The sequence below is a fragment of the Meleagris gallopavo genome, chromosome 1 (assembly GCF_905368555.1).
Source record: "Meleagris gallopavo chromosome 1, MGAL_WU_HG_1.1, whole genome shotgun sequence".
Lineage (NCBI taxonomy): Eukaryota > Metazoa > Chordata > Aves > Galliformes > Phasianidae > Meleagris > Meleagris gallopavo.
Window position 1 is genome coordinate 39,574,374 of NC_139404.1, and position 12,256 is coordinate 39,586,629.

Consider the following 12,256-nt stretch of genomic DNA (forward strand, 5'->3'; position numbering starts at 1 on the left):
CTGATGCATTTTTTTTCATAACAAATGAGGAAAACCAGCCATGGAATAAGATTGAGTATACATACATACCCAATGCCCGCGTCCTGCTCGTTTTCTTTGGCTATTCATCAGATCCTATCTGGGGCTACATTTCTTTTTCTGTATGTTGGTGATACACTCAGATTTCTCTGGCTCTATCGTCTCAGACACACCACAGGCATACAAGCCCTCTGCTTCCCTCTGCTCCTGACCCAGATGCTGCATACCCCAAGGCACGTTAATCACCATGAGTCTTCCCAGCAGCTTTGGCAGGAACACCTGAATATGACAGTAGAGGTCTGGTATGTTTTGCAAAATAACTTAGAGAAAGGACAATTAATTTGCAGGGAATGCAGAGTCACCTATGATCCAAAATACAGACAGATACTGTGTGGAGATCTTTCCATTCAGCAGCCTCAACACTACAAAAGACCCTTATGATTCTCTTCAGCAATTCCTCTTTTCCCATTTCAGGAATGCTACCTGAAATACTGAAATTGTGCCATTTTAGGGATACTGCTCCTCAATACTCCCTTAGTATGTTCAAATTCAATATTCAGAAGGTCCCTTTAACTGAAAAAGTATGCTCCTTTATCTTCTTGGAATTTCTCCATGTCTACCAATGTCTGAGTAATTTCCCCCTTCCAACCCAATAAGTTTTAATTGGCGATTTCCATTCTCATCTTCAGCTAAGGCCTTTTCACAGCCCTAACCTACTATAAAGGCTAACTGGGAGAACTGGTTTTGCTTTATCTTGGTCAATTTTTCTGGCATAACCATTAATCTGCACAGGTAAAGCCATTCCTCAGTTTTTACAGTGAAGCCTTCACGTTACTGGTTAAGTCAGAGGAACATCCTTGCTGACAATTTTCAAAATTTGTTCTTTTTTTTTTTTTTGGTGTTTGAGAGAGATCCACAAAGTTCCTAAAACTGTTAAGTTCATCAGATCCTTTGAGAACACAACCTGGTACTGTCACATTTCCACTACTGCTTTTTAGAGGAATGATATTAAAACAGTCCAGCTTGAATTGATAGGTAATTCAAGATCATTTCATTATGATGAATTTCCCTGGTTTTTATTAAAACTAGGCCTGAATAGTAGTAACACAATTCAGAATTTTCAGAGATGAGCATTTAAAATTAATTTTAAAAACAAATAATTTTTAAATAGTTATATAATTTTTATTCTTCCAAATTAGTAGTTTCATTACAATTTTTAAAGCAGTGAAGGTGACGAGGTGCAGAAATGTAAGTTTGAAAATTTTCATCAGAAGATTTTGCCATCTGTGAGTAACCAAGACATACACCAACCCTGTGCCAGCACCCACTGGTTTTGTATAGAAAGCTTTGAATATAGCACCAGTGTGAAAACGAGTTTCTAAATTATCCCTTAAGAGAAAGGTTTAAAAAAATGAAGTTGAAAATGCAAAGAATAGACAAACATTGAAAACACTGGTATGTTCTCGCACAGTTCTTTAAAAAGAATGTCATTTTTCCCCTGTATCACCTTGGGAGAAAAGAGAAGGGAAGGTAACATTTCTTTTTTCTCTCCGTATATAGATACAACTTTCTATTGTTCAATTGTGTCTGCTTTTTGTGATCATAACTAAGATTTATAGACAGCTACTCAGTGCTGAATAGAACAGATGAGACATGGTTCTTGTGCTTTTCCTGACTAGGGACAGTTAGCTGTGAATATGACACAAAAATGTTTTTTTAGACTTAGCAAAAAAGTGAATGTTGTATTCACAGAATCACAGAATTGTAGGGGTTGGAAGGGACCTCTAGAGATCATCGAGACCAACCCTCCTGCCAAAGCAGGTTCCCTACACCAGGTCGCACAGGTAGGCATCCAGGCAAGACTTGAATATCTCCAGAGGAGACTCCACAACCTCCCTGGGCAGCCTGTTCCAGTGCTCCGTCACCCTCACCGTGAAGAAGTTCTTACGCACATTCGTGCAAAACTTCCTATGCTGCAGCTTATGTCCGTTTCCCCTCGTCCTGTCTCCACGTACCACTGAAAAGAGACTGGCCTCACCGCTATGGCCGCCACACCTCAGATGTTTATAAACCTGGATCAGGTCCCCTCTCAGTCTTCTTTTCTCAAGGCTAAACAGACCCAGTTCACTTAGCCTTTCTTCATAGGGGAGATGCTCCAGGCCCTTCACCATCTTTGTGGCCCTCCGCTGGACTCTTTCCAAGAGATCCCTGTCTTTTTTGTACTGGGGAGCCCAGAACTGGACACAGTACTCCAGATGAGGCCTTACCAGGGCAGAGTAGAGGGGGAGGATCACCTCCCTCGACCTGCTGGACACGCTCTTCTTAATGCACCCCAGAATGCCATTGGCCTTTTTGGCCACGAGGGCACAATGCTGGCTCATGGCCAACCTGTCGTCCACCAAATTTATTCAAATAAATACATGCTGTGCATGCTATAAATATAAACATATACATGTATACATTCATTTATTCAAAAAAAAAAAGAAAAAAAAAAAGAATTAAACCCACAGTTCCAACAGGAAGCATAATACTTTGTTGCTTCAGAGTTTGTTACTGTAGTTCTTTAGCCTTTCTGTAAGGACTTCTAAAAACCCCAAAGTTCTCAAGTGTTTAAAGCAGCTATTTGCCTTCACAGGAGAAGTAAAATAGTATTCTGACCTTCTGAAGCTATAAAATAACAGAAAATAAATAAATAAATAAATCAACCTCTGAAGCAAAGTCAGAATCCCTGAGACATTCAGAAATTCAGCAGGGTAAGGATATGGCTTTTAAGAAATAAGTTCCTACAATATGAACTTTGTGAAAGTAAGGAAACTGTATTCTCCTTCCTGTAGCTATCGGTAACTCATAAAAAGATGCCCCAGCAACTCCACCAGCCTCATCTATCTCCTGAAGACAGCATCTCTTGGCCTTGTAGGATTTGTTTCAGCAGAAGCCACTAATCATGCTGGAATGCCACCATTTTAAATGCCAGACAGAAGTACACTGGGCGTCTTGCTGAAACTGCAAATGTGAACACGTTCCAGGTTCTGATCCTAGATTAAAAGAAAAAAAAAAAAAGGCTACTACATTAAAATACACCAGGAACCCTACTTTATAGGATACTTGCTTCTGTGATTTTGTCAGTAAGCACACAGCATTAAAATCAGGGAAGGAATTAAAAATTTGATTAAGCTCGAGAACTGTAGAACAGAAATAACTACAATAAATAGGCTTGTGAAAACAAAGAAAAACAGGATGAAAACTATTACTTCCAACTTGGATATACTTTTCTCTTAGCTGAATTCCGCTCTCTCATTTCCCTGCCTAAGCAAAAGCATGTATTAGTGTATCCTGTGTGCATACTGCAAAACAAAAGTATTGGCCATATGGGCAATGTCATGCATTAGCCACACAGATACTTGCAGCGTGCTTTTTGTTTGCGTAAGAGTGATTTTTGTTGGCAGGGAAGATGACAGGAAGGGGAAAAAAGGCACCAACCGGTGCCTCTCAAAGGGAGGCAAGGTTAACTTCAGGATGCTAATTCTCCATCACAACAGGCACTGTGCTGGAGCCAAGGCAGTTGCTCTCACTTTCCTCTCTGCTCATGTCATTACCAGTCTCCTGCTGCCTCTTCTCAGTTCTTACCTCCCCAGCTAATCTGAATCTTAAATCTTTCTCTTTTATTACCAGAAAGATGAGAAAGATGGCTGTGGGCTACTGGCAGTTGTACATAGTTGCAATGCAAATCTTCACTTTAAGTCTAGCCTAATTGTCTAGCATCATGATTTTATCTTCTGGGGGCTTTTAGGTGGTTTGAGACTCCAGTAAGATGACGGTAAAAAAAAAGGCATTCATGCAATAGAACGGCTGTGACGCAGTGATTAAACACATACACCTAAGATAAGATTCCCTGTAGTCTCAGGTAACAAGAAGAAAGTTAATATCCTTTGTTCAATTTTAGTGGATTTAACAATATTACTTTTTGCAGATGGAATCCCTCTGGTAGCTGGCTACATAATAGCCATTTCTCAAGGAAGGGAAAAAAACCTGTTGAGGATGTATACAGGAAAAGCTACAATAAGAAGGAAGCAATGAATAAAATCCTCTGGCAGTACACCTAGGCAATAAAAAATATGCTGATGGTAGATCTCAACAACTGCTCACGATTAACTTACAACTAGGAAAGACTATGACCTCAGAAGAAAGCCACGACCACTTAGATTGCTGCTGCAAGTTATGAGGAAAACTCTGAAATGGGAAACCTCTGTGAGAAAGAGCTCACTATCACTTTTGGAATGCAGTTGTTTGGTATCCTACATGTTGAACGATGCTGAGAACAGGAGCAGGGGAACTAGAACGCTTCTCAGGTTGCAGCCTGATATCACAACAAGGGGAGGATCTCAGGAGCACGCCTGGCACGTTTTAAGATGGCTGTACTGTTAGGAAGCAGAAAGTGTTGAATAAATTAGTATAAATTCCACCACTATTACCACTGGATTACAAGATAATCAGACATCAAATCACCTCTCTTTTCAAAGAGTGCTTCACTGATTTTAAGACCAACATCCTCGCTTAAAGTTTCTCCGGTTTGTCTCTGTATAGGAACAGATGTGTTATCCTTTTATTCCTGTGCTGATTCAGTAAATAGCATTTGGCACAAACACTACTACCAAATCTATTGGAAGCTGATGAGATGATGTTAAACAAGTTTCTGAGGGTTAAAACTACTGCTGATGACTATGGTGATCTATATAAGCTATTTCAAGTACATTTTTCCCTAATGCCTAACTGATTGCAGAGGGATTGACGCCTTGTTATCTGGGAGATCTATCCTTTTTCAGAAAATATGGTTGAGAAAGAAAATTAAAGAGTTAGTGGATATAAAGGATTAGTGTTTAAACTGGGGGTTCTATTAAAACGAAACAGTAAAAATGTAATTTTGTTTCAGAAAAAATAAATTAAGTCTATTTTGAGCAATGCTCTTCCTTATTCAATTATCCGTGTTTACACAGAAACAAATCAATGCTTTGATGCTCCGCGTATTCCTGGATACTTAATTGTTCTATATTTTAAATAATAACAATTCTCCAATCTCTTCTGGAAATCCACTTTTCTAATCAATCTTTTCTTCTTTAAAAAAGCAAAACCAACAAAAAGCCCTATTATTAAAGGAGCACTAAGGTAATGACAACTCATTATGAGAAGCATTTCCTGGTGATTTAGCAGAACTACACACAAGAATGGAGTTCAACCATTCTGTTTTGAACCATGGCGAAAAAAGTTCTCAAAAAAAGTTCTTATCTCTCTCTTTTTAACGTAGCTGAGGTCTGAGCTTGTAGTTCAAATACCCAGGAAAGCATTATTAGTATGCAAACGTGCACTTCTAAATCAAACCTGCTCATCTGAACAGAGAATCAACTGTTGAATATTTCTTATTCCAAGAGTGAATCTCCAGCAAATATCATAAAGGAAGATTAAGCTGACTGAGATTAACTTTGAGAATCTTGGGTTTGTACATACATATACAGTTTACAGCATGTTAGCATTATTTTTAAATGTCAAAAACGCATAATGTGAAATAATTTAGATTACTATGCACAAAAACAGCCCCCCTTGTGCTTTCTGATATTATCTCTCAACTTGTTGCAAATGGTCAACCCCTCACCCATTCCAGAGCTTGTCATGGACTCAAATCCGTGCCACCAAGCTTCAGCAGAAAGCCCCATTTGAAGAACGAGATGCATAACATACACATGCAAGTTCTGTTAATCACTTTGTTCTACAGAAGATTAATTCAGGTAGGCTACAAGAATTATTTAATTGCTACCATCTCTATGGAATTTTTCAGCCTGACAGATCAGGAGGAATGTGAGATCCCTGAGCAGGAGGGGATCAGAGGTGTCTCTCACCATTGTCTGACTCTGAAATGGTTACTGACCATTATGAGTTTCTAAGATAAACATGACTGGAAATATCAGATATTCCCCCTCTACACTCTACAAAAGTGACAACGTTAAAAACGCCACTAGTTTTTGGAAGACATTTCCATGCATCTGCGTGGCATGAGCCACAAAGGCACAGCTCCCTGGAGGAAGGCAACACCAGAGGCCCGCTGTGCCTGGCGCGTGCTGGAGATGATGCAATGGACTTTTCATTCGCTCCCACGCATCGTGACAAAGCTCAGTTTCAACGTCCCATCATCAGGAGCTGCCTCAGGCCTGAGGACAGAGCCCTCTCCTTGGTGCCCAGCCTGCCTCGTGACACAGAGCTCATGCAGCAGTGTGCCCAGCCAGCTCCACCACTCCAGCCTTCTACCGCCTTGAGGCATCCAAGTCAAATGTGTGCATTTAACTTTTCAAAATATGTTATCAAAGATTACATTCAGGTTGGGACTTTCTCATATTCTTGCTGCAGATCTCCAAGAGACTCAACTACATTGCACACGTGGCTAAAAAAAAACTCTTAAACTGCATGGATCTTCAGAAAACACCCCTATACCTGCTAACCTTAATCCATTCCTTCATATAAATACATGAAAAAAAAAAATCAAATATATGTTGGCATATTGATGGAAAACAAAAAACTGTATTTCAGACTCAATCCAGAATGGTCAATTCTGTTTCTACAAACAAAAGGCCTTTTTTTTAGCCTCAGAAGAATTAATTTGATTCTTTATATATCATCAGCTGGCATACCAAATAGAGGAATACTAGACTTAAAGCACACAGCACTTGCAGAAGTGTTTTCCTCTTTTAACACGCCAGGTTGGAGAGCAGTATAAGAAATCTCTCTGACAGATGGAAACACTTTGTTGAAAGCCATGCAGGGAGCAGCATAACCATTTAACACTGTTTTGAAGGGCTTAACCGCACTGTAAAAGATAGCTGGCCTTATGCTGCACCTCTGTCAAGGAGTATATTTCACACTTTATGACTCTGACTTCATTTTACTGATGAGTATGTTATACATTTTTTTCCAAAGACAATATCTAGCAACTTATACTCAGTACTCACTTCTGTTGTACAGAAACGTATAAGCATTGATGGGAAAAAATCCCCATGTATATAGGTTATGAGAATGAAAAGAAAAATGACAAGAAGATAAAGAAGGAAGAGCCCTCTAGTAAGCAATAATGCATGCAAACAGTCAAACGTCATCTGGTCACATTTCATAGAATACATCTACCTCTGCTATCAGCTGGTGGCTGATAGCCATCAAATCAAATTATAAATTGATTCAATTACCTATTTACTGTCACTGAACACGGTGCTTTGTTAAGGATTTTCAGGGAGTTATGGGACATCCCCTCCACTAAAAAAAATACTTCTTTGAATTCTTAAAAAACCAACAGAGATTAGCTGTGTGCCACAGCTCAAGAGCAAGAAGTATTTCCAGTTGCCTAGGATATAATTGAAAGCGAGGAGAAATTTGGTTGTCAACAGCCAATAGCTATGACCTTGTCGTGAAACTTCACAGGGATTAAAATATCAGCACAGTATATTCAGTCTATTCAAATTTCTTCTTTTATCCTCAATCATATGAAGAATTGAAACCACCAGTGGCATGCATGAATAGTAACTATATAAAGAAAAACGTAAGAGGACATGGATTATTAATAAAAGACAGTTGAAAGCTCTCCTTCAAATGAGAAATATTTCCATGCACTTAATCATGCAATGGTCTTTGTACAGCCTAATTGTATAGAATCATCAAAAGCAAGAAGTTTTGAAAAGTGCTCTTTTAAAGCTGCCATTTTCACAGTTGGGAGCAAGGAAGAATAACTGAAGTTTTGCAGCAATCTGAGTAAATAAACGGTCAGTTTTCTGTCAGAGCAGATTTTCATCTTGGAAGAAAGAGCACAAGTAAAATGTTATGTAAAACAAGCTTGATGAAAACTTCTGCCGAACTAGTATGACAGACAAAGTTCAGAGTGGAACACACATTATGCCTAGCTAGCAAGATGCCTGCTTCAAACTGTGGGCCTCCCATATGACCATTCCTAACATGAGCACCAAGGGAAGAGCGGAAAGGTGCTCTCTTCATCATATACCTTGGAGCGCAGTGTTATTTGCAGAAAATGCTTCCATCAGACTGTGCTAAGGCGCCCATTGAGTGCCTCACACCCACCAGGAGCTTCCTGTATCTGCGCAGGGCTGTGGGGAGAGAAAGGCAACAGAATATGGCCACAAGGGAGATGTGAGCTCTGCCTGATGGTTGAGAAGGTGGCCACTGCTGGTCACCGCAGGGCTGTGGCACGCTGAGGGCACTGTGAGGACAGGCAGAGACAGTGCTGCTGATCGAGTGCTGAGAACAAAGCACAAGGTGTGCCAATAAAAGTGGCGTGCAAAGGTGAAAAAAAAAAACACAACACAGCATGGGCATTTTTAAACATTCCATTTTGATTTGGAGTCCAAAGAGGCAAATTAAACCAGGAGCACACTTAAAAATCCATAACCTTGAACATAAAATGAAAAACAAAATCCAACCTTACTTTGTCAGTTTATGTAACGCAGCACTGTAACTTTTCACCTCAACATGGAACAAGAGCAGCTTTCAAAGTTTCTGGCATCACCCCTGAATTGGCTTAAAACCTTCCTACAGTGAGGCCTGATGAGCTCTAGGGATTACCGACAGTGTGCCACCCATTCAGCATGCAAGACGCATGCAAGAGACAAGAAGGTGCACTTCTTTCTGTAAAAGACTGACAGAGCTGCTTGAAGACACTCAGAGGACAGGCTCTGCCCGTCACAAACCTCAGAGGCACATGCAGCTCAGCCCAGAGCCGTACCCCCCTCAGCTCCAGTGTTTCACATCTCTGCACTGAAGTGCTTGCTGATTCCTTCCCCTCCTCCCAACAGAGCACCACACAAAGGTCAGGCAAAAGCCTTGGAGATTAAATTGTAAGTGATTAAAATTTCCATTATTTTGTGAACTTGTTCCACATATTAAAAAGCCCTAATGGAACTTGCACACATTTGTGCAGGTAGAAAGGCACATGATGACAGGAATTAAGGAAATTAATTCCTGTGCTTTGGACTGAAGTAATCTTCCAGAATGTAATTGGCTTTCAATCATTCACACACAACATGCTCTTCACCTTTAAATGGCAATTCATTTTACCACACGATTCTGAATGTCACTTGTGTCAGGCGCTAGGAACGCTCCCATCCCTGCACTGAACACAGAATGCAGGTTTTGTCTGGGAGCAGACGATGTCTGGGCCTAACTCAGATTTCTGATGTATGCATCTATATGAAGTTTTACTATTTCTGGACGCCTTAGCTGGGGGGAACAGCAAACATTTCCTAGCCAGAGACGAAGCAGCCATTCCCTACACAACGCATGGCAGCGAGTGCTGCCTCTCGTGCAATGCTCTCTATTTTCTTGCTGCACGTAGCCCTCTGTGGGGCACAGCCAAGTGGATACAAGGCTACAACTCTTGCTGGGCCTACATCACAGCAGAGCTGCGCAAAGCCTAAGTGACAGTAAACATAGCTGCGTCTGCTTTAATAAGAACAACCGAAATGTGGAAAATCACTCTGCATAGCACTTTCCTGCTTCCTTGGCTGTGAGAGAAAGACTACAGAGTAAGTACCTGGGAGCACCAAGCTTGGGTCACTCCTACAGTGTCAGCCCACCCTCTCCAGCTGATATAATAATAACTTGTTATGGGTGACAAAGTGTATCTTGCTGACGAAATGGCCATCTGCACGGCAGGTGCAGTATTTAAATCTATTTCTTCTTGTCCATAGTTCCCTTTTGTACGTCACATCCTACTGCTCCGTGATGTTACATCTCCTAACACAACTGTGAACTACTGTGACAACCAGGGAGTCCACAACGCAAGCACCTCTGTCAAATATTTAGGCATATTCTGGACACCGACAACAGATGTTTACATTTAAATTGGGACTAATTTGCATTTTTGTGTATCGTGGATATTTTAGAGCACTGTGTTAGTGATGAAAAGAAACGTGTAATTCTGAAATAGTAATACTTTCCTTAGAAAAGCCAGGTTTGCTAATGGATTGCCATCTGTTCAGCTCTTTGCCAGGAAATAGATTTGTCCTGCTTACTGAAAACAGTATTAGGGTGAAACTGTAGATTACACAGTGGATTTCTGAACAGTTTAATTTCAAGCGCATTCCAGCACTTTGTTATTTCAGTAAGAATAATTTTAGATTCACCTTTTCTTCAAATGTTGAAATTAAAACTATCCAGCAAACTCTACTTAGTGTCAGTAGGAAAAGGTTCTTCACCAGAGGGTGGTCAGGGACTGGAACAGTCTCCCCAGGGCAGTGGTCATGTCACTGAGCTGACTGAGTTCAAGGAGCGTTTGGACAATGCTTTCAGACACAGGGTTTGATTTTGGGTGGTTTTGTGTGCAGCCAGGAGTTGGGCTCAATGATCCTTGTGGATCCTTTCCAACTCAGGACCTTCTGTGATTCTGTGAAACTCTGCAGACTGATCTGTACTCAGTCCGGTTCCAGTAAAGGTACCTGCACTATCTTTCTCACCTTGAAACTGGGTTCATCAGGCTTCTTTTGCATAGGATTTACAGGAAGACGCTCTCTATCTTGCTCTGAAAGCCTGTCTTAATCCTCTAGAAAGAACACGTTAAAGAAATAAGCGGCACTGGCCTAAATTCTGCTTTCAAGAGTACAAGATTTATACATGTTCAGAGCCACTCAGGGCTCCTTGATGGAAGTTAAGAAGAGAGATGCACCTGCAACTCAAGAAACTGTTTTGGGAGCTGTGTAACCTCTAACTCACAGAACCACAGAAGCAAAACAAATCAGACATCAGTTTAAATTCTTCTCCTCTGTGACCACAGAAACTGAACAGCATTTCTGCTCAGCCTCGCAAGCAGCACAAATGTATCGCGAGGGAGGCGTCCAATTTTCACAGCCCGGAGGCAAAAACTGAACTTAAACAAAAGTTCGTGATTTCAGCACCGCTTTTCATTACCTCGGTCAGGCTGCTGACACAACTCAAGGCTAGCAAAACATCAACTGCTCTCTCTCCTCGGACCGAGCAGCCGCCTGCAGACACACACAGCACCCTGGCAGAGTAACATCGCACAGAGTAACACCATTACCATCAGCGCACCGACCCCAAAAGCTGCGTTCGGCCGACACACGCATCCCTTCCCCGGGCGTCCGCTCCGCCCGCCCCAAGCGCGGGGCCGCCGCCGGACAGGTGCGGATGTGCGCCGCGCCCCGGCCGCGGCTCTCCCGCAGCAGCGAGGCGGGGGGAACAGGGCGCACGGCCGCGGGGCACCTGCGCACAGCCCCAGCCCTCGCCTGCACGCGTCCCCCGGCCGCGCGGCCGCTCCCCGCCGGCGGACAAACTTTCCTCCCGTCTCCTCGCTCCGGAGCCTCGCGGGGAGACGTTGCCTGCCCGCCCACCCGCCGCCTCCAGCCCTTACGCCGCGGGGACGGGCGGGCCGTCACGGCAGCGCCCGCAGCCCGCCTCGCACGGAGCCCCGCGATGCTCCCTCGGGCCGGGCCGGGGGGCGACGGCCGCCCCGCTTACCTCTGTCCAGCGTGAGCGGCTGGACCGCGGTCAGCGTCGCCATGTCTGCGGCGGGGCTGGAGCCCGAGTGACGCGCGGCTCCGGCACCGGCGTGGAGCGAGGGGAAGGGCGGGGAGGAGGCTGGCAGGGAGAGGGGGCGGAGGAGGAGGGTGGCTCCGTGGGAGGAGGAGGAGGAAAAGGAGGAGGAGGAGGCGAGCGGGGCGGAGAGGGCGCCCAGCGGAGGGCGGCTCAACACGGACGGGGCGCCGCGGTGCAGCGTGCGCAGGGCGGCCCGGCGGGGCCCGGCGCGGGCTGCCGGCATCGCTGCGGTGCGGGTCCGGGCCCGGGCCCGGCGGGAGGCCGCCGCGCTCGCCTCGAAGCGGAGTCTCGGGGCCCACGGCCCTGAGGGACGGGCGGCGTCGCTGACGGCTTTCTGGGGCCGGGGGCGGCCGGCGAGGGGCGGTCCGTCTGTGGCCCCGCCGCCCGGGGGTGCCGCAGCGGAGGGAGAGCGCGAGGGCGGGGAGCGCCGCAGCGCCGCCTGCGGGAGCCGCCGGGAGAGGCGACGGCGGAGCCCTTCGCAGGGCTGCGCTGCACCGGCGCGTCCCCGCACCGCCCTTCGAACGGACCCACAGTTGTCAGCCCCGTCTTCAGCCCTGAACCTCGTCTGGGTTGCCGCGTGTTCCGGGCCGTCCTCGGGATACTGCACTATATCTCCGTATCTCGGGGTTGAAAGGCAGAGAGG

The 12,256-nt window shown here is 44.4% G+C and overlaps 1 protein-coding gene across 3 annotated transcripts in view; it reads right to left on the reverse strand.

Moving 5' to 3' along the window:
- LIN7A (lin-7 cell polarity scaffold A) overlaps window positions 1-11,965 on the reverse strand; it is a 49,059-nt gene extending 37,094 nt beyond the window's left edge. Inside the window, exon 1 of one of the 3 annotated variants that reach the window (XM_085221975.1) lies at window positions 11,536-11,965. In XM_085221975.1, coding sequence (XP_085078101.1) covers window positions 11,536-11,836 — 301 coding nt within the window. In that variant the 5' untranslated portion in view covers window positions 11,837-11,965. The remainder of the gene's footprint in view (window positions 1-11,535) is intronic. The other 2 variants (XM_085221962.1, XM_085221972.1) reach the window with 2 other exon arrangements.
- Window positions 11,966-12,256: the final 291 nt, after the last annotated feature.